The 25,590-nt window shown below is 42.8% G+C and overlaps 1 protein-coding gene across 10 annotated transcripts in view; it reads right to left on the reverse strand.

Moving 5' to 3' along the window:
• Positions 1-25,590, reverse strand: part of RPS6KA3 (ribosomal protein S6 kinase A3) — a 112,092-nt gene that overhangs the window by 52,429 nt on the left and 34,073 nt on the right. For 9 of the 10 annotated variants that reach the window (XM_070067183.1, XM_070067182.1, XM_008272438.4 and 6 more), the window contains one exon: positions 427-543. In XM_070067183.1, the coding sequence (XP_069923284.1) occupies positions 427-543 (117 nt within the window). Of the gene's footprint in view, positions 1-426; positions 544-10,658; positions 10,926-25,590 lie in introns of those variants that run through there. The other variant, XM_002719951.5, reaches the window with a different exon arrangement.

Consider the following 25,590-nt stretch of genomic DNA (forward strand, 5'->3'; position numbering starts at 1 on the left):
ATATACAGAAGATCAATTTAGTATATATTAAGTAAAGATTTAAACAGTTTGCATCCACACAGAAACACAAAGGGTAAAGTACAGTTTGAGTACTAGTTATAGCATTAATTCACATTGTATAACACATGAAGGACAGAGATCCTACATGCGGAGTAAGTGCACAGTGACTCCTGTTGTTGACTTAACAAAATGACACTCTTGTTTATGGTGTCAGTAATCACCCTAGGCTCTTGTCATGAGTCCAACATACTTTTCAATGAATTTCTTCATTATCCCACACTTACTCATAGTGAAAAATGTAAACAACATAGAAAATACCACCGGTAGGGAGAATAATAGCATTTAATAAAATATTTGCTCTCCCATTTGTACGAAACATACATAAACTACAAAAACAACTTTAAAAAGCATGCATACATGACTTACCTTTCCAAATGATCCCTGTCCTAATACTTTTAAAAGCTCAAACTGGGAAGGATCTGCCTTTTCATGACCTTCCTTTACATGATGTGTGATTGCAATTTCTTTGATACTGCCTTCTTCCTGCAGAGGCAAATAAACAGGGATAAAACAGACTTAAAGCTACTTTCTATTGCCAGAAATTAATTAATAATTTAGCATAGCATACTAGAAATCCTCAAACTGATATACAGAAGCCACCTTTTACTGACCCACCAGGCAAATAGAAAACATACACCAAGCAAATACACACACTCTTTAAAAAAAAAAAAAAAAGATTTATTTATTTATTTGAAAGTCAGTTACACAGAGAGAGGAGAGGCAGAGAGAGAGAGAGAGAGAGAGAGACAGAGGGGTCTTCCATCTGCTGCTTTACTCCCCAATTGAAGCAAAGGCTGGAGCTGCACTGATCCAAACCCAGGAGCCAGAAACTTCTTCCTGGTCTCCCACGTGGGTACAGGGGCCCAAGGACTTGGGCCATCCTCTGCTGCCTTCCCAGGCCATAGCAGAGAGCCTGATTGGAAGTGAAGCAGCTAGGACTCAAACCAACACCCATATGGGATGCCCAAACTGCAGGCAACGGCCCTACCCCCTATGCCACAGCGCCGGCCCACAAATACACTTTTAAGCAAAATGTCAGAGAAAGAATGATATCAGCTCACTATGCAGGCCAATTTAACATACACATGACACTAGCACTTCCAATTATTTCTTCATACTCCTTATTGGAGATCATTAAAATAAGGACAAGAAGTCTGAAAATAAAAGATCAATCTGTGGTGCTCTGTTGTGTGGTTGTATTAGGAAAAAACAATGCTATATTAAAGAAAAACTCTGATGTCCATCAACTGGTGATTGGATAAAAAAATTATTATATATGTGTATGTGTACACACACTATGGAATACTACTCAGCTGTAATAAAAAAATGAAACCCTGTCTTTTCCAACAAAACGGAAACTGGAAACCCACTATACTCAGTGAAATCAACCAGTCCCAAAAAAGACAGATACTGTATGTTTTCCCTGATCTTTGGTAACTAACAAAGTACCTAAAATGTATGTATTGGAGTGAAATTGTCATTTTGAGATTTGATGACCTTTCACAGCCCTTGTTGCCACTGTTGAGAAGGGTGTTTTTTTTGTCCTTCATATTATTTTTTTTAAAGATTTATTTTATTTATTTGAAAGACAGAGTTACAGAGAGAGGCAGAGACAGAGAGAGGTCTTCCAATTGCTGGTTAATTCCCCAGATGGCCGCAACGGCCGGAGCTGCACCGATCCAAAGCCAGGAGCCAGGAGCTTCTTCCGGGTCTCCCACGCAGTGCAGGGGCCCAAGGACTTGGGCCATCTTCCACTGCCTTCCCAGACCATAGCAGAGAGCTAGATCAGGAGAGGAGCAGCCGGGACTAGAACCGGTGCCCCCATAGGATGCCAGCATTTCAGGCCAGGGCTTTAACCTGCTGCGCCACAGCGCTGGCCCCTACTATTTGTTGAACTCTTTACTTAGAGTAGGGTTAATCTTAAGAGTATAAAGTAAACTGAAAATAGATCTTTGTAAAAATTAAGAATGGGAATGAGAGAGAGGAGGAAGAAGGGCAGGAGTGTGGGCAGGAGGGAGGGTAGGATGGGAACAATCAATATGTTTCTAAACTTGTATATGTGAAATACATGAAATTTTTATACCATAAATAAAATTTAAAAAATCTGAAGGCCAGTGTTGTGGCATAGCAGATAAAGCTGGTGCCAGTTCGAGTCCAGCCTACTCTACTTCTGATCCAGGTCTCTACTGATGGCCTGGGAAAAGCACCAGAAGATGGCCCAATTACTTGGGCCCCTGCCTCCCACATGTGAGACCTGAATGAAGCTCCTGGCTTCAGCCTAACACAACCCTGGCCAGTGTGTCTACCTGGGGAGTGAACCAGCAGATGGATCTCGGTCTCTCCTTCTCTCTAACTCTTCCAAATTAATAAGTAAATCTTAAAAACAAAACAAAACAAAACAAAACAAACCAACAACTTGTTCAATCAGGAGAGGGGCTGAAAAATACTCCAGGGTAAACTTGGAGACTTCTATGCTCAGTACAGCCATTTAATTAAGTACACTAAATCTTTATCTGCTTGGAATACTTTCTGTTACAGAATGACCTGGGATCTGCGAGGAGAGAAAGGAGTAACTCCAAAATACAAAATCAGAAAGATTTAACATTTGGATGGCACAGAAAAGAAAAAAAAAGACTGTTCAGTGTGGTTGAACAGTGAAGGTATCTGGGTTAAGAGGATTTTTGAGGGAGGGTGTTGGAACTCATAGAACAAAATACATATGTATATAGGATTTTACTTATTTTTGTTGAGATCAGAAAATTAAGTAGACCTTATTTACATGAGACACATACCACGTGATAGCCAAAAACTACAATAATGTGAAACCAGAAACATAAGCCTATTAAATAAAGATGATCAGCTCTATTTTTTGACTGTAATGTTATCCTTTTCTAGGTACATCAGTACTATTAGTAGTATCTAAACGTGTTATACAAACTATTCTGGCTACTATTATATTCCATCCAAACACTTGAGCTCAATTAACATTTTCTGAGCTACTCATAGAAAGTTGGTAATCTAAGGAATTAGCAAGAGTTTTCAAAAAGATGTAACAGGATATCTTACCATGGTAGCTTTAAAAAAAAAAAAAAGATTTATTTGAAAGTCACAGTATCAGAGAGAGAGGGGGCGACAAAGAGATCAATCTTCCATCTGCTGGTTCACTTCCCAAAAGGCTGTAATGGCCATGGTTGGGCTAGGCTGAAGCCAGGAACCATGAGCTTCATCCAGGTCTTCCACATGAGTACAGGGGCCCAAGGACTTGGGCCATCCTGCGCTACTTTCCCAGGTACATTAGCAGGGAGCTAGACTGGAAGTGGAGTAGCTGGGACTTGAACCAGTGCTCATATGGAATGCAGGTGCTGCAGAAAAGTGGTTTAACCCACTGTGCCACAGCACCAGCCCCCAACATGGTAGCTTTTGAACAAGAATAGCACAAGGGAGGAAAAAAGCTTCCAGAAGAGGAAAAGAATCCAAGGGTATCATTTTACTTTCTAAAAGGCTGGACATTTATAGATAATTTTACTATTTAACCTAGGCAGCTTATTCATTCTGAACTCTCTCAAAACTACGGCAACAATAATGAAATAATATTGGTTTAGCTCTTGGTTTTGTAATTTCCCATTATCACCTTTAATTTTCAATAATCCTGTACAGTACATATCAGGGTAGAAACAAGCACTAGCTGAATCTAAGATGTTACCTCTTCCTGGGTACTCCTCTCAAAAAGGGGAAAATGGAGGAGGAGAGGGAGGGAGGGAGGGATCTTCCAACTATTGGTTCACCCTCCAGATGGGCCAAAAAGGCCAGGGCTGGGTGAGGCTGAAGCCAAGAGTCAGGAGCTTGTTCTGGCTCTCGATGTGGGTACAAGAGCCCAGTCACTTGAGCCCTCTTCTGATGCTCTCCCTGGGCATTAGCAGGGACCTAGATTGGAAACAGAACAACCAGAACTCGAGCCTGTGCCTATATGGGATACTGGCATCGCAGGCAGCGGCTTTACTTGCTATACCATAGCACCACTCCCCACTTTTTTTTTTTTTAAGATTTGTTTTCTTTATTTGAAAGGCAGAGTGACAGAGAAGAAGGCAAAGACAGAAAAAGAGATCTTTCAATTGATGGTTCACTGTCCAAACGGCTGCAAGAGCCGGGGCTTGGCCAGGCTGAAGCTAAGAGCCCCTAATGCCATCTGGATCTTTCATTAAGTGGCAGGGGTGCAAGTACCTGGGCCATCTTCTACTGGTTTCCCAGGTGCGTTAGTAGGAAGCTGGATTGGAAATGGAGCAGCTGGGAGTGGCCCCTCTGTTTCAGCTCTCTGAAAATCTTATTTTAAAATAAATTTCAAAAAAGTATCCTTTTTCTTAGTGCTTTTTTTCTTTTTTTTCTTTTTTTTTTTTTTTTTATTTTTTGACAGGCAGAGTGGACAGTGAGAGAGAGAGACAGAGAGAAAGGTCTTCCTTTGCCGTTGGTTCACCCTCCAATGGCCACCGCGGCCAGCGCGCTGCGGCCGGCGCACCGCGCTGATCCGATGGCAGGAGCCAGGAGCCAGGTGCTTTTCCTGGTCTCCCATGGGGTGCAGGGCCCAAGCACCTGGGCCATCCTCCACTGCACTCCCTGGCCACAGCAGAGAGCTGGCCTGGAAGAGGGGCAACCGGGACAGAATCCGGCGCCCCGACCGGGACTAGAACCCGGTGTGCCGGCGCCGCTAGGCGGAGGATTAGCCTAGTGAGCCGCGGCGCCGGCCAGTGCTTTTTTTCTTTTAAAAATTTATTTATTTTATATGAAAAGCAGAGAGAGAGCAAGAGCAAGAGACTGATCTTTTTTTATTTTTATTTTTTTTTATTTTTTGACAGGCAGAGTGGACAGTGGCCGCTGTGGCCGGTGCACCGCGCTGATCCGAAGGCAGGAGCCAGGTACTTATCCTGGTCTCCCATGGGGTGCAGGGCCCAAGCACTTGGGCCATCCTCCTGCACTCCCTGGCCACAGCAGAGAGCTGGGCTGGAAGAGGGGCAACCGGAACAGAATCCGGTACCCTAACCGGGACTAGAACCCGGTGTGCCGGCGCCGCAAGGCGGAGGATTAGCCTAGTGAGCCGTGGCGCCAGCTAGAGACTGATCTTCTATTCACTGATTAATTTCCCAAAAGCCTGCAAACAGGATGAAGCTGGAGGTGGAAATGCAACCCAGCTGTCCCACATGGGTGGCAGGGACCCAGCTACCTGAGCCATCACTTGCTTCCTCACAGGGTCTACATTAGCAGGAAGCTAGAATCAGGAGCTGGGATTCAATCCCTGGCACTCTGATATCGGAGGCAAGTATCCTAACTGGCATCTCAATCCCTATGCCAAATGCCTGCACTCTCTTTTTCAAAGCATCTTCCTCTATTCCCTACCCTCACCCTCCAAAATTGTTCTGATCATGCCAAACATCTTTGAGGATATAAACCAGAATTAAAAAAAAATATTTTCTAAACTGAGGTTCAGGAGCACAGAAAATTTTCTTGGAGGTAGAGAGATTAATTCCTGTGGCAAGTTTGCCATCGGCCCAAGTTCCAAAAACTTGCCACTACTTTATCCTGAACCTATCTCAATGCCCAGACTATGCTTCATGTCATTAAGTCATTGCCTCATTAGGATTTTAGAAATGTATCTGAGGCCCAACTAGGACATACTATTCATGCCTGGGCAATCTTGGACAACAGGTGGGAAAACAGCAATGTGCTCTTCTAGCTCATACCAGGAATCCAATGAGATGGATGCAGAAAGAACTATCAAGTTTCTGAAGACACAGACCCAAGAACAGACTGACACATGCATGTGACACACATATCTTATGTCACCTGATCACTTGTTCCCAAAATAAATTTGCCACATGAAAACAAAAACTACAACTTGACAGTTTGGAACACTATCGTTTTATCTTTAGTACATAGTGAAGCAGCTACAATTTTACAGAAAAAGAATTTTGTCAAAGTGAAGCATAGATATGCCACATACATATTAATTACTCTGTGAGGCGCAGATGATTTTATATTCTCTGGTACAACTGTATTTTATTTTTTGAAAAGATATATTTACTTATTTGAAAGAGCGTTACAGAGAGACAGACAGATACACACACACACATATACACACAGAAATCTTCTGTCCACTGGCTCAACTCCCAGATAGTCACAACAGCCAGGAGCCAGGAGCTTCACCAAGTCTCCCATATGGGTGGCAGAGGACCAAACTAAGTAAGCCATCTTCTTCTGCTTTCCCCAGGCTAATAGCAGGGAGCTGAATCAGAAGTGGAGGAGCTGGGACATGAACAGGCACCCATATGGGTGTCACAGCTGGTGGCTTTACCTGCTACACCACAATGCTAGCCCCCAGTGCAACTATAATTTAAATAGTACTTTTTTGGGGGCCGGCACATCCCATATGGGCGCTGGTTCAAATCCCTGCTGTCCCACTTCATATCCAGCTCTCTGTTATGGCCTGGGAAAGCACTGGAGGACAGCCCAAGTCCTTGGGCCCCTGCAGCCCCGTGGGAAACCCGGAAGAAGCTCCTGGTTCCTGGCTTCTGATCGACACAGCTCCGGCCATTGCAGCCATCTGGGGAGTGAACCATCAGTTGGAAGATTGATCTCTCTCTCTCTCTCTCTCTCTCTCTCTCTCTCTGCCTCTCCTTCTCTCCTCCTCTGTGGCCAACTGGGGAGTGAACCAGCGGATAGAAGATCTCTCTCTCTCAGGCCGGCGCCGCAGCTCACTAGGCTAATCCTCCGCCTAGCGGCGCCGGCACACCGGGTTCTAGTCCCGGTTGGGGCGCCGGATTCTGTCCCGGTTGCCCCTCTTCCAGGCCAGCCCTCTGCTGTGGCCAGGGAGTGCAGTGGAGGATGGCCCAGGTGCTTGGGCCCTGCACCCACATAGGGAGACCAGGAGAAGCTCCTGGCTCCTGGCTCCTGCCATCGGATCAGCGCGGTGCGCCGGCCGCAGCGCGCCGGCCGCGGCGGCCATTGGAGGGTGAACCAACGGCAAAAGGAAGACCTTTCTCTCTGTCTCTCTCTCTCACTGTCCACTCTGCCTGTCAAAAAATAAAAAAAAATAAAAAAAAAAGATCTCTCTCTCTCTCCTCCTCTCTGTGTGTAACTTTGACTTTCAAATAAATAAACAAATCTTTTTAAAAAATGGTACTTTTTAAAATTTTTAATTTTTTTGTTTTTATTATTTTTCATTACAACTGCTTTTCACCACTTATTATACACTCCAGATTGTTATTTTTACAGAAATTGATAAAATCTAATTGTAGGCAAAATTTCTAAGCTGGCCATGTGTCGCTCCCCCTCTTCGTGGAGGAACGACACAGGACCCTGCGCTGTTCTTTTGTCTGCTTGGCCCTTCCCGGGTTTGCTGCTGGTTCTTCCCGGGTTGGCTACCGTCCCTTCCACCTCCGTGGAAGGGCGGTTCCCCCTGCCACTTTCCCCACTTCCGCGGGGGAGCGGCACACCACCGGCCGGCTCTCTCGGGGGCTGCACAGGTGTTCCTTCAGATAGATGTTCCTGGTACATGTTGTCTCTCTCCTCCTTTATAGTCCTCTTCCACCAATCCCAACTCTGCTACCCACACGCCGAGTATGCTGCTCTCCTCCAATCAGGAGCAGGTCCTGCTGTTTATTGGTTGAACTGGAGGCAGCTGTGTAGAAGCTGTTTCCTCCCTTCTCAGTGCCATATTGTGGGAGAGCAGATGCATAGAATAAGTCTTAATTCCAGTAACTTAGTCTAGTCCGAGTTGCTCCCCACAGCCATGGATCTACATTATGATTCTATACCAGGGTAGGCTTTATTAAGAAGGTGCTATATGAGCAAAGATCTGAAGGAGGTGAGGAAGTCAACCACCTGGGAGAAGCACATTCCAGACACAGGAACAAGTCAGGGCAAGGGCCAGAATGGGAACACATCTGGAGACCAGTGTTTGGATCAGAGTGTGAAAGAGGAGAAGAAAGAAGTTAGAGAAGGAACGAAAACTCAGGAAGCTCTCATGCTTTGCTTCCTCTTGATTGGCTGGTTCCAATGAAAATACTTCTAACCTATGACATATCATATTGATAGCATTCCTTTTTCTTAGACGGCAATTCAAATTACGAACAAGGTGCTCTACTAAATATTAGAGACACTAAGATAAAGAGTGTCTTGGGGCCGACGCCGTGGTGTAGCGGTTCAAGCCACTGCCTGCAGTGCCAGCATCCCATGTGGGTGCCAGTTCGTGTCCCGGTTGCTCCTCTTCTGATCCAGCTCTTTGCTATGGCCTGGGAAAACAGAAGATGGCCCAAGTGCTTGGGCTCCTGCATCCACATGAGAGACCTGGAGGAGGCTCTTGGCTCCTGGCTTTGGATTGGCTCAGCTCCAGCTTCTGCGGCCATTTGGGGGGTGACCCATCAGATGGAAAATCCCCCACCCCCACCTCTGCTTCTCTGTAGCTCTGCCTTTCAAATAAATCTATGGACCTTAAAAAAAAAATAGAGTATCTGCCTTCAGGGGCGGGCATTTGGCCTAGTGGTTAAGCTGCTGGTTAGGATGTCCATGTCCCATATCAGAGTGCATGGGTTCGATACCTACCTCTGGCTCCTGACTCCAACTTCCTGCTAATTCAGACCCTGAAAAGCAGTAGTGATAGCTCAAGTAGTTGGGTTCCTGCACCTATGTGAAAGAGCTGGATTGAGTCCTCAGTTGACAGCTTTGGCTCTAGCTCTTTGTGGACATCTGGGGAAGTAAAACAGTGGCTGGGAATGCTTACTAGCCCACTCTTGTGAGTGCTGTGTCTCACAAATAAATGATTTTTAAAAAGAATACCTACCTGGGGTTTCAAACATTATTATCTAAATATCTATGGAGATATGACCCCTGGTAGGTAAAACAAAGTCAGTTAAGGGAATATAATTTTAGGAATTCTTTTTAAAATGTCAGTTTAGACATTACAGAAAGAACAGAAGGAAATTCATGGACAGGTAGATCTATTAGTATTCTTCCAGTCACAGAGAGGCTACCCTGTGTGATTCCCAGGACAACAAAAATGTCCTTATGTTCATTCTTAAATGGACCTTAAAGCTAACCCTTTAATGAGGAAAAACTAATGCTTCTTTTTCAAGCTGTGAAGAAAAATACAATTTTTACCCTAATATGTGAAAAGGATTAGAGAAATGGAACTACAATTAATGCTGTCTGAGTTATAGGAAACTTAATATTGTAACATGCTAACTAACATTAAGAAAACAAACTGGGTGATATTAACTGATTTTAAAGAATGATTCAACATTTGGCATTATGCCCTGCCTTGTATACATAATTTCCTTTTTCCTCCCCTCCCTTGAGTCAGGAAGTGTGTTCTTGAGGCATTTGTATTTTCTAAATTGTTTTGAACGTCAGAAAATATTATTGAAACTTCATGTAAAATATTTAAATATTCTTTGGTAGAAGTCAGCAAATCAGTGTTTTTTATCCGTGGATGTATATTGTTTTTGGGGTTGTACAAATGAAAAATATATACTTTACCTCTTAAATATAATTCTAAATTAAATGTCTAAATTAAAATGTCACTCATTATACAAATATCTGCAATTCTGTAATACATAGTTTTTTATTTTAAAAAGATATTTTAACTTCCTCTTTTTAGATGGTTTAAGATATATAAAAATTACTTGGCTGAAACACAATTAAACTGGTTATTTGGGCCATGCCGCGAAAGCTCATTTTAATTTATCCCAGATTACGATTTGACCAAACGTACTTATTGCTAACGGAATGAAAATATGTACAGCACTTTTCATTTAACCAGAGTCTTTCAGGGCAGGCTATAAGTCAGCTTCTTAAATCTATGTTTGAAAGATAGCATTGCTGGGTCTCCAAACCATTAATTGCTGTGAAAACAGCACAGTTTTCTACCAGTCAGGAATCTCAATTAGCAACTTTAATTCTCCTTAAAGACTGTGAGATAGACCAATTCTCACAGCAAAATAACAGGTTTGATTTTGGCAGGATTTTAGATTAAATGTAATATGAATCATCATCCACTAATTCTATTTTAACGAAGTAATTATTTCAACACTGTGCCTACTCTAAGTCAGATAAAATTACTTCCTTAAGGTTACTTAAACACAGAACTGCTGAAAAACTTTCAAAGTTTTATAGAAACCAATTCCAACAAAAATCTAATTTTAACTTCTTGATGCTTAACACATTTTGCTACTTGCCAAAATATTACTTACATTATAGTAATCCCCTAAACATTAGTAGCTTTGCAATTTTTGTCATGGTTGGTTTAAATACGGAGAGTTAGTCATTTGTTTTGCTTTGTTACACAAAATTAAAAACATTAGCAAACTAAAAATTACTCCAGCATTAAAAATTCAATGTAAAAGTAAAGTGACAAAACAGAGATGAAATGTATATTTACATATAATTGGCTTATTTTTAGTAAACAGAAATATTATCCTTTAAAAGTTCTATTAACACTGGTTTTGAATTTTGAAAAGCTTCTCAAAAGAACATATAAATGGAATAACTAACATTATAGGTAGCTACAACTAAAACATTTCATTCCTTAAGAGAAGTTCAGCAAATCTTACCTGTATAGAGCGAACACGAAAAGACAAAAATTTAAACATGGCTACGAAACCATGACGGTGATAATTTCTAACGGTAAAACTTAAGTTAGAAAGGAAAGGCCAAGCCCCTGTAAAGTTTTCTCCTACCAGCTGTTCCGGCAATTAGAAAATTTCCTGTCAGGCGGGTCCTGAAAATGCTAGAAAAAGAGGTCGGACAGTTTTCCTGTGGTAAAAGAAAGGAGAAACCTGCCGGCAGGGTCACTAATATAGCTGATAGGTAGGGAGGCCAGAACAGGAAACAAAGATTTGTTGATAGCCAAATCCTGTGGAAATGTTCTTTTCTCCCAGTCCCCACCAACCCAGACAATTTTCACAACCAGCAACACGGATATTATGATCTTAAAATCCCGAGAAATACTAGTATTTCTCAACTATATGGGCCTTTAAAGAAACGGAAACTAGCCATCACTATTAAAATAATACAAGTTGCCCATGCACATGCAGAATTCTACCCTTTGTAATGTTTATACGCAGATTCAAGACATGGTCTCAAGATGGTTATTATACACAGACATGTCATGAGTATTCCCTGTTAATGAGGAAGCTGTATAACTGGGTAGAAAATGAGTATCACAAAAAACTTTCATTGTGATGGAAGGACACATTCTTCCTATCTTAAGTAGAAGTAAATTATATTCAAATTTTCATTGTTTACAAACATCAATTGTCAACCAGGTTAAAGCCTTTAAGGCTCATAGCTAAAACTCATTCAAATAAAATCTGAATTTTAACAAAGTCCAATCCCTGGGATACTAGTGAGCAAAAAGGAACATTTAGGAAGCCAATTTGGAAAAGAAGGGGGGAGGTCAAACTAACAAAGAATCTCTTACTCAGTTTCATCATCTAATACTACCTTACAGAAATTCTTTCAAGGTCTTTTTGTTTTGGAAACTATTTTTTTCAGGTATGTCAATATTCAGAACATGATCGCTGTAGCAGGAGCACTTAACGAAAGAACAGCACCTTCAAGAGCTAGGGAAAAATACTTAACATAGATTTAACCTGTGTGGAACCCACAAAAGCTCAAGGGTTAATCTACTTAGCTTTTAAGAATTTAATAAAACCACTGATTTTTCATAACCTGAAGAGACTCTAGAGAACACCGAGAAAACCAGATAACTTTATAGACGAAGAAACTACTGGAGCTGACACTGGTACAGTGGGTGAAGCCTCTACCTGCAGTGCCATCATCCCACGTGGATGCTGCTTCATGTCCTGGCTACCCATCTTCTGATCCAGCTCTCTGCTTATACTTGGGAAAGCACTGGAAGACGGCCCAAGTACTTGGGCCACTGTATCTGCATGGGAGACCCAGAGGAAGCTCCTGGCTCCTAGCTTTGGATTGGTCCAGCTCCAGCTGTTGCGGCCATTTGGGGAGTGAACCAGTGGATGGAAGACCTCTCTCTCTGTCTCTCCCTCTCTCTGTAACTCTGCCTCAAATAAATAAATACTTTTTTTTTTTTTTTAAGAAAAAGGAACTAAGGTCAAGGTAGAACATTCTTGGTGAGAGAATTATCCATAATGGAACCTCAGTTTAGTACTCATTTTTTGAGCCAATTATAGTGTCCATTATGTGCTATAAGTACTATATGAAAAGCCAAGGCTTTTGCTACTATACCAAAATTTTATGGCAAGGTTCTATATAAATAATCTAATGGAAATTGAATACCAAAAGCATTACTTAATTAAAAAAATTATCCTTGGCAGGCAATTTGGTGAGTAGTTAGAATACTGATGGGGGGGGGGGCAGCGAATATAAGCAAAAGCATGTTAAGAATATTTATCGGGGCCAGAGCTGTGATGTAGCAGGTAAAGCCGCTACCTGCAGTGCCGGCATCCCATATGGGTGGCTGTTCAAGTCCCGGCTGCTCCACTTCCGATCTAGTTCTCTGCTGTGGCCTGGGAAAGCAGTAGAAGATGGCCCAAGTGCTTGGACCCCTGCACCTGCATGGGAGACCCAGAAGAAGCTCCTGGCTCCTGGCTTCAGAGTGGCACAGCTCCGGCCATCGTTGCCGATTGGGGAGTGAACCAGCAGATGGAAGATATCTGCTTCTCTGTCTCTCTTTCTTTGTGTGTGTGTGTGTGTGTGTGTGTGTGTGTATAGTGGGAAAGGCATTCTGTTCAAGTACCTGGGCCCCCATCATCGATGTGGGAGACCCAAACTGAGTTACAGGTTCTTGGCAAAAGATCTAACCCAGTCCTGGCTACTGAAGGCATTAGGAGAGTGAACCAGCAGATGGAAGATGGATCTATGTGTGAGCATGCACATGAGCTATGTGCATGTGCTTCTCTGCCTTTCAAATAAGTAAAAATTCATAAATAAAAGATTTTTTCAAAATGCAAGCCTTACAGCCGGCGCCGCAGCTCACTAGGCTAATCCTCTGCCTGCGGCGCCGGTTTCTGTCCCGGTTGCTCCTCTTCCAGTCCAGCTCTCTGCTGTGGCCTGGGAAGGCAGTGGAGGATGGCCCAAGTGCTTGGGTCCTGCACCCACATGGGAGCCCAGGAGGAAGTACCTAGCTCCTGGCTTCGGATTGGCGGAGCATGCCGGCCGTAGCAGCCATTTGGGGTGTGAATCAACGGAAGGAAGACTTTTCTCTCTGTCTTTCTCTCTGTCTATAACTCTCTCACTAACTCTGGTTAAAAAAAAAAAAAAGGCAAGCCTTGGGGTAGGCATTTGGCATAGCAGTTAAGATGCTGTTTGAGACATCTGCATTCCATATCAGAATGTCTCAGTTCAAGTCTTGGCTCTGCTCCTGATTCTAGCTTCCTGCTGATTTAGACCCTGGAAGGCAGTGGGAATGGCACCAATAATTGGGTCACTGACTTCCATGTAGGAGAGGAATTGAGTTCTAGGCTCTAAACTTCAGTCTGGCTCAGCCCTGGCTGTTGCAGGCATTTGTCTCTCTCACTGCGTTCCAAATAAATAAAATAAATCATAAATTAAAAACTTTTTAAAATGCATGACTCAATTTTCCAGCAAGGAAAGCACTAAGAAAGTTTCCCATCAGAACTGAATTCTCCCATCCCCTCAAAGGAATTCTTTACAATGTTCCAAAAGGGCAGCAAGGTTAGCACAATCACGTATCCCCAACTGCAGTCTGCGCACGAGGCAGTTCTTCAGACTGTGATAGGCAGAAGTGAGGATCACGCTGAATGTGGGAAGGATTAAAGAGCACCTCTACAGAAAGCAGTCAACTTTATTCAAGCAATGCTTTTGAATGGAAATCATGAAATAACTTTCAAACCTAAAGGATTAGTTAAAATTGGCTTTAATTACTATTAGTGCTCAGGTTAGTAAATCAAATTTTTAGTGTATGCAATTGATAATTATAAAATTTAAAAAATTCTTTACATAAAAAAACACCATAAACAGAAAGACTAGCTCATGTCACTGGAATTCTTTGTAAGCATAACTCATCACAGAGTGGTTGCTTTATTTGGGTGCGACCATCTCCTAACCAAAATGTAAGCTGTTAAAGTCCCTTGATTCATCTCTTAAGGGCATTTATTATACACAATTACTAGTATATTCCACTGCCTGTATTCCACTGGGAACAGGAATTAAACTTACTGTAGTATTCCCATAGCAAATAGTACATAGGAAGAACTCAAATAGAGGCCACATATGTAAGTATAATATGCTGATATCTGATAGGGACGGTACTTGTTCAGTAGTATACATGAAACAGAGGTACTGTTACTCATACTTTTCCCCACCTTTGTAACTTTTAAAATTTCCTAACCTTACTAGTTTTTCAGCTAATTTTTGTTCATGTTCTATCTTATTAAATTTAACATTTATCATATTATCTACAAAGCAACTTTTTCAATAAAATGATACATGGCCATTATAGATAACTTAGATAATTAAAAAAGAAAAATGAAAGAAAAATATCACTATTTTGGTGAATTTCTTCCCAGTCTTTTTTCTATATACCAGACATACTTGGACCATAGTATGCAAATTTGATTATCATTTTTTCTGTAAAAGCCAAGATAATAAATTCTTTCAGCTTTGTAGGATAAATGGTTTCTGTCAAATTTGCCAGGACAGTGGGAAAATAAATAGGGACTGTGTTCCAGCAAAAATCTACCTATAAATATATGCAGCAAAATAAATTAATAAAACATGTGGGAGACCTGGATTGAGTTTCCAGCATCAGGCTTCAGCTGGGTCCAGCTCTGGGTGTGGTGGCACTGGGTAGTGAACCAGTGCAAGGAGAACTCAGTCTGACTGTCACTCTCTCTCAAATGGGACCATGGTATAGTTTGCTGACCCCTGTTCTTTATTACTAAAAAACCTTCAAAGTATTACTAATAACTAATGCAAATTCTACTAATATAAACCCCCTTTATGGGCATTTGATCTTCTATACCTCTGTGATATCCTAGCCTTTGTGCACAAGCACAATCATTTAGAAATCATTTCTAGATGTAAAATTGCACGGTAGGGGACTGGCACTGTGGTGCAGCGGGTAAAGCTGCCATCTGCAGTGCTGGAACCCCATATGGGTGCCACTTCTAGTCCCAGCTGCTCCACTTCCAATGCTGGTTAGTGTCCTGGCTGCTCCTCTTTTAATCCAGCTCTCTGCTATGGCCTGGGAAAGCAGCAGAAGATGGCCCAAATCCTTGGGCCCCTGCACCCGCATGGGAAGACCCGGAAGAAGCTCCTGGCTTCGGATCTGCATAGCTCCAGCCGTTGCGGCCAATTGGGGAGGGAACCAGCAGATGGAAGACCTCTCCCTCTCTCCCTCTCTCTGCCTCTCCTCTCTAACTCTTGACTTTCAAATAAATAAATAAATCTTTTTAAAAATTGCATGGTAAAGAGTATGCTGCATTAAGATTTTTGATCCTAAATTACTTGCCATGTTCTCTTCCAGGAATAACTTGAATAAAAAAGACATGAACCCATATCTCTTGGGCTGGGGCAAACAATGGCCAGACCTGGGCAGCCAAGGGCCAAATTTACATGTTACCTTTTGCTCTTTTTGCTCTATGATGGCTACCACAAGTAGTTGTAACAGAAACCAATGACACACAAAACCTAAGATACTTATAAATTATGTAGACATAATATGTCTGTATATTATAGACAAAGCTTGCTGGCCCATGATCTAAAGCCCTCAAACAGAACGAGCAGGAGATGTGAAAAGTCCTAAGATAGGATTTAGTTAGATGAATTCGACACAGAAAGTTTGGTTTCATATTAAGCAAGATCTGCTGATTTAGGCCATCAGATTCAGATTTTATAAAGCTGTACGTATAATCCAGATACGTATATTCAGAAAAGCTCTGAAATTGCAAACATTCCTGGTACAAAGCATTTCAGTATCAAGTTTAGGTTTGGGGCTGGCAATGTGGTATAGTGTGTAGAGCTGCTGCCTGCTGTGCCAGCATCCTGTGTGGGCACCAGTTCAGGTCCTGGCTGCTTTACTTCCCATCCAGCTCTCTGCTGATGCACTTGGGAGGGCAGCAGAGGACGTCTTGGGTGCTCGGAAGACCCAGTCAGGGGAGGGAGGTGCTCCTGGCTTCAGCCTGGCCCAGTCCCAGCTGTTGTGGCCATTTGAGAGTGGACCAGGGAATGGAGGATTTCTCTTTCTCTCTCTCTCTCTCTCTCTCTCTCTCTCTCTCTCTCTCGGTGTGGGTGGGTGGGTGCAACTGACTCTGTGTTTCAGATAAATTTTTAAAAAATTTTACTTCAAGTGTAATGGGAGTCAATCTTCCCCATTTTAGATAATAAAATTTGTAATATACCCCCCATATCTGCAAATTCTTTTTGGCTCTTTCCTTGCTTATAAAATTTCTTCCCCTTCAAACTTAACCCTTCAACAAATTCTAGTGATTTCATCTCTGATATAACCTTAAAACTATTTCACTCCCAATACAAATTGTCACCATCTATCACCATCAACTTGGTTTTTCTGCTTCCAAAATCTCCCTGCACATTCTTTTCTCTTCACAGCAGCCAGAATAATCTTAAAACAGAAGTCAGAAGAGGTTATAATTCCTCAATGACTTCCCATTACAGAACAAAATCCAACATTCTTATAGGCTATGGAGCTTAAAGAAAGCACCACTAAATGCTACCTTGACCCTGACTTGGGAATATACTCATTAAATCATTCAGATATGATGTGAATATTTGATTTCAGATATAGCATTTTTAAAAAATTTTAAAGGATTTATTTATTTGAAAGACAGAGAGGGGGGAGAGACAGAGAGGAATCTTCCATCTACTAGTTCACTCCCCAAGTGGCCACAATGGATGGGGCTGGGCCAGGTCAAAGCTAGGAGCCAAGAGCTTCATCTTGCTCGGAGGCCCAAGCACTTGGGCCATGATCTGCTGCTGTCCCAGGAGTATCAGCAAAGAGCTGGATCAGAAGAGGAGCAGCTGGGACTAGAATCGGCGCCCATGTGGGATGCCAGTGCTGCAGGCGGAGGATTAACCTACTGCGCCATGGTATCAGCCCCTCCAGTGGTTATATTTTCATCTGCTTCCTATCTGTAGTTATATCCTGTTTGGCTTTCCTAATGTTCTGCATTTGCTTTTTCTACCCAATTTTCTAATTCACTAATTTTGGAATTTATATTGAACTTCTTCCTCTTGATTTTTCTTTGAAGATTTATTTATTTGAGAGGCAGAGTTATGGCGGAGCGGGGAGGGGGGAGGAGACAAAGAGTGAGATCTGCTGGTTCACTCCCAAATGGTCACAATGGCTGGAGCTGAGTTGATCCGAAGCCAGGAGCCAGGAGCTTCTTTCGGATCTCCCACATGGGTACAGGGGACCAAGCACTTGCATAATCTTCCACGGCTTTCCCAGGGCACTAGCAGGAAGCTAGATCGGGAGTGGAGCAGCTGGGACTCAAACCAGCTGCCCATATGGGATAGCTGCACCACAGGTGGAGGCTTAACCTACTATGCCACAACACCAGCCCCATTCCTCTTTATTTTTATAGGTTTCCTTTGTACTTCTTTTCTAGCTTCTTTCGTTGAGTCTTTACTTGATGAATCTGAATTCTCTCACTTAAGTTTTCTTTCTCAGTTAATTCTCGCCACAGTGAGGTATGTACTATATTAGAGCTGAAGGGACTGAGGCTTAGAGAGACGTTAAATAGCCTGCTGCCCAAGTTCCTACAGTTTGGAAGCAGAAATGGTCATGAAACAGACTTAGTTCAAAAACCAGAGATGCTAAACTCTTTGACAGATTCTGAATTGAACGATTTGTGAATATCTCAATAAAAACTTTTTTTTAAAAAGATGCTTGTGTAACATAAACAAGGCACTGGTTAAAAAAAAAAAAAACCTGAAGAAAGAATGCTCAGTAGAGTCCATAGAAGAGTTTCTGAAAACTTTTCTATATCATACATCACACACATCTGGCAGAATCCCAAACAGAGTCAAATCCAATTACTAGCCACCGTCATGGCCCCATGATAAGCTGAATCCTGCTGGAAAATCATCCCATATGATAAAATCTAACACTGACATGTACTTAATTGATTCCTATGGATACGTTTTTGTATGGAACACTCAATTATTCAGATACTAAAGGGTTTCATATCTAACGATTTTCATCTAAATGCACACATACATCAACAGTTAAGTGTTAAGGGTCCAAAAGTTTTTAATTAGAAATGGGAGGGGTCGGCGCAGCGGCATAGCAGGTAAAGCCACTGTCTGCAGTGCTGGCATCCCATATGTGCGCTGGTTTGAGTCCCGGCTGCTCCACTTCCTATCGGCTCTCTGCTGTGGCCTGGGAAAGCAGTGGCAGATGGCCCAAGTGCTTAGGCCCCTGCACACACGTGGGATATCCAGAAGAAGCTCCTGGCTCCTGCCTTTCGATTAGCACAGCTCCAGCCGCTGTAGCCATCTGGGAGTGAACTAGCAGATGGAAGACCTCTCTCTCTGCCTCTGCCTCTCTGTAACTCTGCCTTTCAAATAAAAAAAATTTTTTAAGATGGGAAATACGCTTCAAGAAGATGGTGGTTTCCTCAAGCACTGAAAAGTGTTGCTGCTTTTTTTTTTTTTTTTTTTTGACAGGCAGAGTGGACAGTGAGAGAGAGAGAGACAGAGAGAAAGGTCTTCCTTTGCCATTGGTTCACCCCCCAATGGCTGCTGCGGCCGGCGTGTTGTGGTTGGCGCACCGCGCTGATCTGAAGCCAGGAACCAGGCACTTCTCCTGGTCTCCCATGGGGTGCAGGGCCCAAGCACTTGGGCCATCCTCCACTGCACTCCCGGACCACAGCAGAGAGCTGGACTGGAAGAGGAGCAACCAGGACAGAATCCAGCGCCCTGACCGGGACTAGAACCTGGTATGTCGGCACCGCAGGCGGAGGATTAGCCTACTGAGCCGCGGCGCCAGCCTAAATGTTACTTCTAAGGCCCTGTTGCTCACAGCACCTCCTGAGGTGAGGGGGCAGTGGCATCGTTACCAGGGGCCTGGATCTTTGCAATAAGCAAAGGGTACTCTAGGTGCCACTGCTCCACTCTGTCCACGCGTTTTTTTCCTGTTCAGCTTGAAGTGCTTTTTATTTAGTTATGTTCATCTAAAGCAGCTAAATTATAATATTCATTTGAGTAAAGAGACTGATTTTTGATACGCCAGTGTTTTGGGTTGACTCAACCAACCATTCATACTTGAATCTAACTTAAATCATGTTGCTTTCTCACCAAATATGGAGATCACTCAAACTGAAGGAATGGGTATTACGAGGAACAAACCAGAGCAAAGGCACCACATGAGGGAGGCGAGCCATGATAAAAAGGGGGATTATTCTTTTTAATGCTCTTAGGGATGGAGGAAAGGGGCACTAAGAAGTGAAAAAATATCTCTGAAATAGAGCTAAAAATGCAGCAAAAGTAAACTATACGTGATTAGAAATTTTCCCTGTGTACACATGATCTATTTAATACCACATGCAGTGCTAATTATAATGCTATTTATCTCAGAAATATTTTTCTAAATGGTACATTCTTAAATTTATTAGTTTTAAGCTCTGAGTGCAAAAACACAAATTTTTAAAAGCTTTTATTTAATGAGTGCATTTTTCATAGGTACAACTTTAGGAATATACTGGTTATTTCCAATATGCCCACCCTCCCACCCCAACTCCCATCCCATCTCCTGCTCCCTCTCCCATGCCCTTCTTCATTATGGTTCACTTTTAGTTTAATTTTATATACAGAGAACCAACTCCATGTTAAGTCAGATTTCAACAGTTTGCACCACCCCACACACAAAACATACAGTACAGTTTGAGAACAAGTTTTGCAGTTAATTCTCATAGTACAACTCATTAAGGACAGAGGTCCTACATGGGGGAGTAAGTGCATAGTGACTTCTGTTGTTCCTTTAACAATTAACACTTTTATTTATGATGTCAGTCATCACCCGAGGCTCTTGCCATGGGCTGCCAAGGCTATGGAAGCCTTTTGTGACCACAGACTCTGTCAGTATTTGGACACAGCCATAAGCAAAGTGGAAGTTCTCCCTCCCATCAGAGAAAAGTACATCCTTCTTGAAAACATAATCTCAGAGAGTTAGAATGACAGACAATAATCTATACAATAAGTCAATAAGTGGTATGAGCACTCTACTGTATTTTGCTCTGTGGAATAACTAATTCATGGCCTGTTGTATACTCTGCTGGGCTTTTGTAGTAGGAACCATGTTGCCTTCAAGAGATGTGCAAGTGGATGCTCGACTCATGGTTCTACGTTATCACTTTGGATGTTCAAATTTTAAGTTTTAAGGCAGTTCTAGGAAACTTTCAAGGAAATGGAGGATAAAATCAACAGGATAAATTCCACCAGTAACTTGTTAAGTTCCCTATGCATCACATACACCCTGCAGTCTTATGGTTTCTTTACGAATAGCAGCTGGAATAATGGTATGAGAGATGGAAAAACTACTACCAAAAGCTCAACTTCAGGGGATTGAAAAAGAACAAGGGGTGGATGTTTGGCCTAGCGGTTAAGATGCTGGTTAGGGGTCAGCACTGCAATACTGGCATCTTGTATGGATGCCAGTTTGAGTCCCAGCTGCTCTGCTTCACATCCAGCATCCTGTTAATGGTCTGGGACAGCAGCAGAAGATGGCCCAAGTCTGTGGGCTCCTGCCACCTGCTACTCATATAGGAGATCTAGAAGAGGCTCCCGGCTCCAGGCTCCAGGCTCCAGGCTTTGGACTGGCCCAGCTCCGGCCATTGCAGCCATCTGGGGAGTGAACTAGCAGATGGAAGATATTCTCTCATTCTCTCTCACTCTCTCTCTCTCCTTCCCTCCCTCCCTTTCCCTCTGTGTGTCTATCCCTTTCTCTTCCTGTAACTCTCCCTTTCAAATAAATAAATAAATCTTAAACAAAAAAGATGCCAGTTGGGATACTGGCATCCACATTAGAGTGCCAGGGTTCGTGTCACCTGGCTCCACTCTCAATTCCAATTTCCTGTTAATGTGTCTATGGGAGGCATGGGAGGCAGCCAGTGATGGCTAAAGTGGTTGGGTCCCTGCCATCCATGTGGAAACTCTATAAATGGCTCCGGCCATTTGTAGAGTGAATTGCCGAGAAGCTCTGTTGCTCTGTCACCCACATACATACATACATACAAACATGGTGGGCGGGGGAGAGGGAAAGGGAAAAGGGAGGGAGGGCAAGGGAGAGAAAGGAAAGAAAAGGACAGGGCACTGTTTATGTACTCCTGCCTATTTCCTTTATAGGGGTGCTGTTCTTTAACCTGACATTTTAGATAATCTATAACCTGTTTTTAAATCACTTTATCACCATTACTTTGAATAAGTTTTCTCCAATTCTTTTTTTTTTTTTTTTTGACAGGCAGAGTGGACAGTGAGAGAGAGAGAGAGACAGAGAGAAAGGTCTTCCTTTGCCATTGGTTCACCCCCCAATGGCTGCTGCAGCGGGTGCGCTGCGGCCAGTGCACTGCGCTAATCCGAAGCCAGGAGCCAGGTGCTTCTCCTGGTCTCCCATGCGGGTGCAGGGCCCAAAGGGCCCAAGCACTTGGGCCATCCTCCACTGCATTCCCAGGCCACAGCAGAGAGCTGGACTGGAAGAGGAACAACCGGGACAGAATCTGGCGCCCCGACCGGGACTAGAACCTGGTGTGCCGGCACCGCAGGCGGAGGAGTAGCCTATTGAGCCACGGTGCCTTAACAATCATGCACATGACTATGATATGTAAGAGTCATGAAGACTGAGTTGATAAATATAGTATTCTGGATTAAAGTAATATAAATTTACGAAGTTGATGTTATGAGCAATTAATGTTTCATGGTCATTTAGAAACAAATGATGAAGGGAACAGAAGGGTCAAAGGATCAAGTTAAGGAAAAGTTAACTCATTTCACAATTTAGCCTGGGGCCAGGCCTATTGTTAGGCACAAAATTACTGACTACCATCACCCTAGCTCCTCAGGGGGGTACTTTACCCCATGAATAGTCTGAGAAAGCAAGACTAGCCTATGGAAAGGAGGGGACAGGAAAATTAACACTTATTAGGCTCTTACATTGTGCTAGGTACTTATTTGCCTCCATTTTTCAATCCTCACAATGACCTTTGCCTGGTACTGCAAGAACTTTAAAAGAATTATATCCTCACTAAGGAAGAACTGCTTTAATAATTCTTTGATGACTAAGTAGACCTCAATAATCAAGACCCCCTCTTTCTCCATCATGGATCATGCAGAGCAAGGAGTCCTCCAGTCAGCTGAGAAAGGACAGAAAACTCTGGAGTCTAGAAAGCTATCTTGAGGTGCTATATGGGACATTCTACCTTCTGCTAGAGGCAGTCGCTCTCTCTCCCCAGCCCCATGGGGAATCAAGGGTAAAAAAATTCAGTCTCTCCAGTAGGGAACAGAGAACAAAAGATTCTGGCTACAATAAGTTACTAGTGTGAGAAATTCAACAAATTACACATAAGTGTAGAGTAATAAACATTCCTGGGAGGGAGATAAAGTAAGGTGATGAGTATGTGTCAATCTTCTGGTATGGATCAATTTAATTAGATACACTTTCTTATATTTTATGAGATACAATGAGGAAGTAAAATTTTTATATTTTGTGAGCAAAGACAGGAAAGTCAAGAGGGATAACAACATTGAAATTCCAGAAGAAGGAAGAGAAGTGGATCTAAGATACAAGAAAAAGGCAAATTGCGGGATAAAGAACAAAGGTAAGAAAGAGATGAGGCATGAAAAAAGGAAAAATCCAACCAGAACAAAATGGATGTACCATGAGTAAGACAACATAGGGGATATATTCAAGAGACTTCACATGACTAAGTCATATATCTAAAGGGTTTCCGTGTAGGCATTTTATGTTCAGGAGAAATTAGTTCTACTTTATGACTATCCTGGTTAGTTCAACCAATTTAGCTACCTCCAAAACAGCTCAAAACCTCCCACCCCTTTAGTTTTTGTTTATAGCACTTTCCCAGAGAAATGCCCTCCCCCAAATGTTGATATTTACTTCTCAGAATCCTGTACCAATTTTTCAAAACTCAGGTCAAGTTTCATGTCTTCTGTGAATTTTTTTTTTTTTTTTTGACAGGCAGAGTGGATAGTGAGAGAGAGAGACAGAGAGAAAGGTCTTCCTTTTGCCGTTGGTTCACCCTCCAATGGCTGCCGCGGCCGGCGCGCTGCGGCCAGCGCACCGCGCTGATCCGATGGCAGGAGCCAGGTACTTATCCTGGTCTCCCATGGGGTGCAGGGCCCAAGCACTTGGGCCATCCTCCACTGCACTCCCTGGCCACAGCAGAGAGCTGGCCTGGAAGAGGGGCAACCGGGACAGAATCCGGCGCCCCGACCGGGACTAGAACCCGGTGTGCCGGCGCCGCTAGGCGGAGGATTAGCCTAGTGAGCCGCGGCACCGGCTCTTCTGTGAATTTTTACCTGATCACACCAGTTACAACTACTTAAGTTTTGTATAAAATATAAGTAAATAATAAAGGATCAAAAAACCACAACGGTTACAATGAAAAAGTAGCAATGCCCTGTGCTTTTGCTATCCCTTTTCAGCTCTTTGCATTTCCATTGTTCCCTCTAGTGTTTACTTGTATATGATGAAGAATAACCTTATGCTACTTTCTTGTGGATAGCCCATTACAGACTTAGTTCTCATATCACAAATTTTGGTTAAGTCAATATTTAAGTCTTTACAACTATTCTGATTATGTTAAACATAATTCACTGCTGAAGTAAGGAATGTACTCTAGTTATATCCTTCAGGTACAACTTTTGTTTCTTAAGTTTACAGCTACTTTGTTTTTGAACTGGTTTATTGTTTGTACATATTTTAAATTCCTCCCATTCTGCAACTGCCTCTCAAGTGAATTTTTAATACTCAAACCTACAGGATAATTTGTAACTTCTATTTCCCATACCCCACTGTGCCTGGAGACAGTTTTTCTCGAATCATGATGCTTCAGTCTGGAGTGGGCATTCTGTGCGCCTGCTGAATAAGCTAATCTTCCGTAGCTTCCTTTATTCATTATAATGGAGAGGAACTTTTTCCATCATGCTTGCAGTGTTGTATCCTTTGCTTCCTGAATCTCATGTCTCTTTTTCTTACTTAACAACCCTCTAGAGTTCATGGAACCTATTTTCCAGCAACTGCCTAATATAGGTACGTGTTTGAAAATATCTTGATTGCAAATCATTTTCACTAAGAATTTTAAAGGTACCATTCCTTGTCTTCTAAACTTCAGGTTGAAGAATTGGATATTATATTTACATCTAATTCTTTATATACAATTCAAAAATTGTCTAAAATTATGAAAGAAAAAAAAAGTGGCTAGAACTGCGGCATAGTGGGTTAAGCTGCCGCCTTCAGTGCCGGTATCCCCATGGGCACCGGTTCTAGTCCCAGCTGCTCCACTTCTAATCCAGCTCCCTGGGACAGCAGTAGAAGATGGCCCAAGTTCTTGGGCCCCTGCACCCATGTGGGAGACCGGAAAGAAGCTCCTGGCTTAATATCAGCCTAGCTCCAGCAGTTGCAGCCGATTAGGGAGTGAACCTGCAGATGGAAGACCTGTCTCTCTCTCTGCCTCTCTGTAATTCTGCCTTTCAAATAAAATAAATACATTGTCTTAAAGTTTTAAAAATCTATTTGAGAGGTAGAATTACAGAGAGAGGGAGAGACAGAGAAAAAGGTCTTCCTTCCATTGTTTCACTCCTCAAATGGCTGCAATGACCAGAGCTGGGCTGGTCTGAAGCCAGGAGCCAGGAGATTCTTCTGGGCCTCCCACGTGGGTGCAGGGGCACAAGCACTAGGGCCATCTTCCACTGCTTTCCCAGTCCATAAGCAGAGAGCTGGGTTGGAAAAGGAGCAGCCGGGACACAAACCAGCGCCGATATGGGATACAGGCGCTGCAGGAAGAGGCTTAGCCTACTATGCCACAGTGCCAGCCCCTGTCTACAAGTTTTTTTTAAAAAAAGATTGACTGATTTGATTGATCGATTTATTTATTTATTTGAAAGAGTTGCAGAGAGAGGAAGAGAGAGAAGAGATCTTCCATCTGCTGGTTCATTCCCCAGATGGCTATAACAACCGGGGCTGGGCCAGGCTGAAGGCTGAAGCCAGGAGCCTCTTCAGGTCTCCCATGTGGGTGCAAAGTTCTAAGCACTTGGGCCATCTTCCACTGCTTTCCCAGGTACATTAGCAGGGAGCTAGATTGGCAGTGGAGCATCTTGGACAGGAACTGGTGCCCATTTGTGATGACTGTGTCACAGGTGGCAGTTTTGGCCACTATACCACAACGTTGGCCCCCTGTCAAAAAGCTTTTATGGCCTTCCCTATATTCTTGGTGTTTTGATAATGTCATAAAAGTGGGCCTTCTTGAGAGCATGGCTCTCTTTTACAGGCTTCTGGTGGGATGTTTT

Source organism: Oryctolagus cuniculus, chromosome X, assembly GCF_964237555.1.
Source record: "Oryctolagus cuniculus chromosome X, mOryCun1.1, whole genome shotgun sequence".
Classification (NCBI taxonomy): domain Eukaryota; kingdom Metazoa; phylum Chordata; class Mammalia; order Lagomorpha; family Leporidae; genus Oryctolagus; species Oryctolagus cuniculus.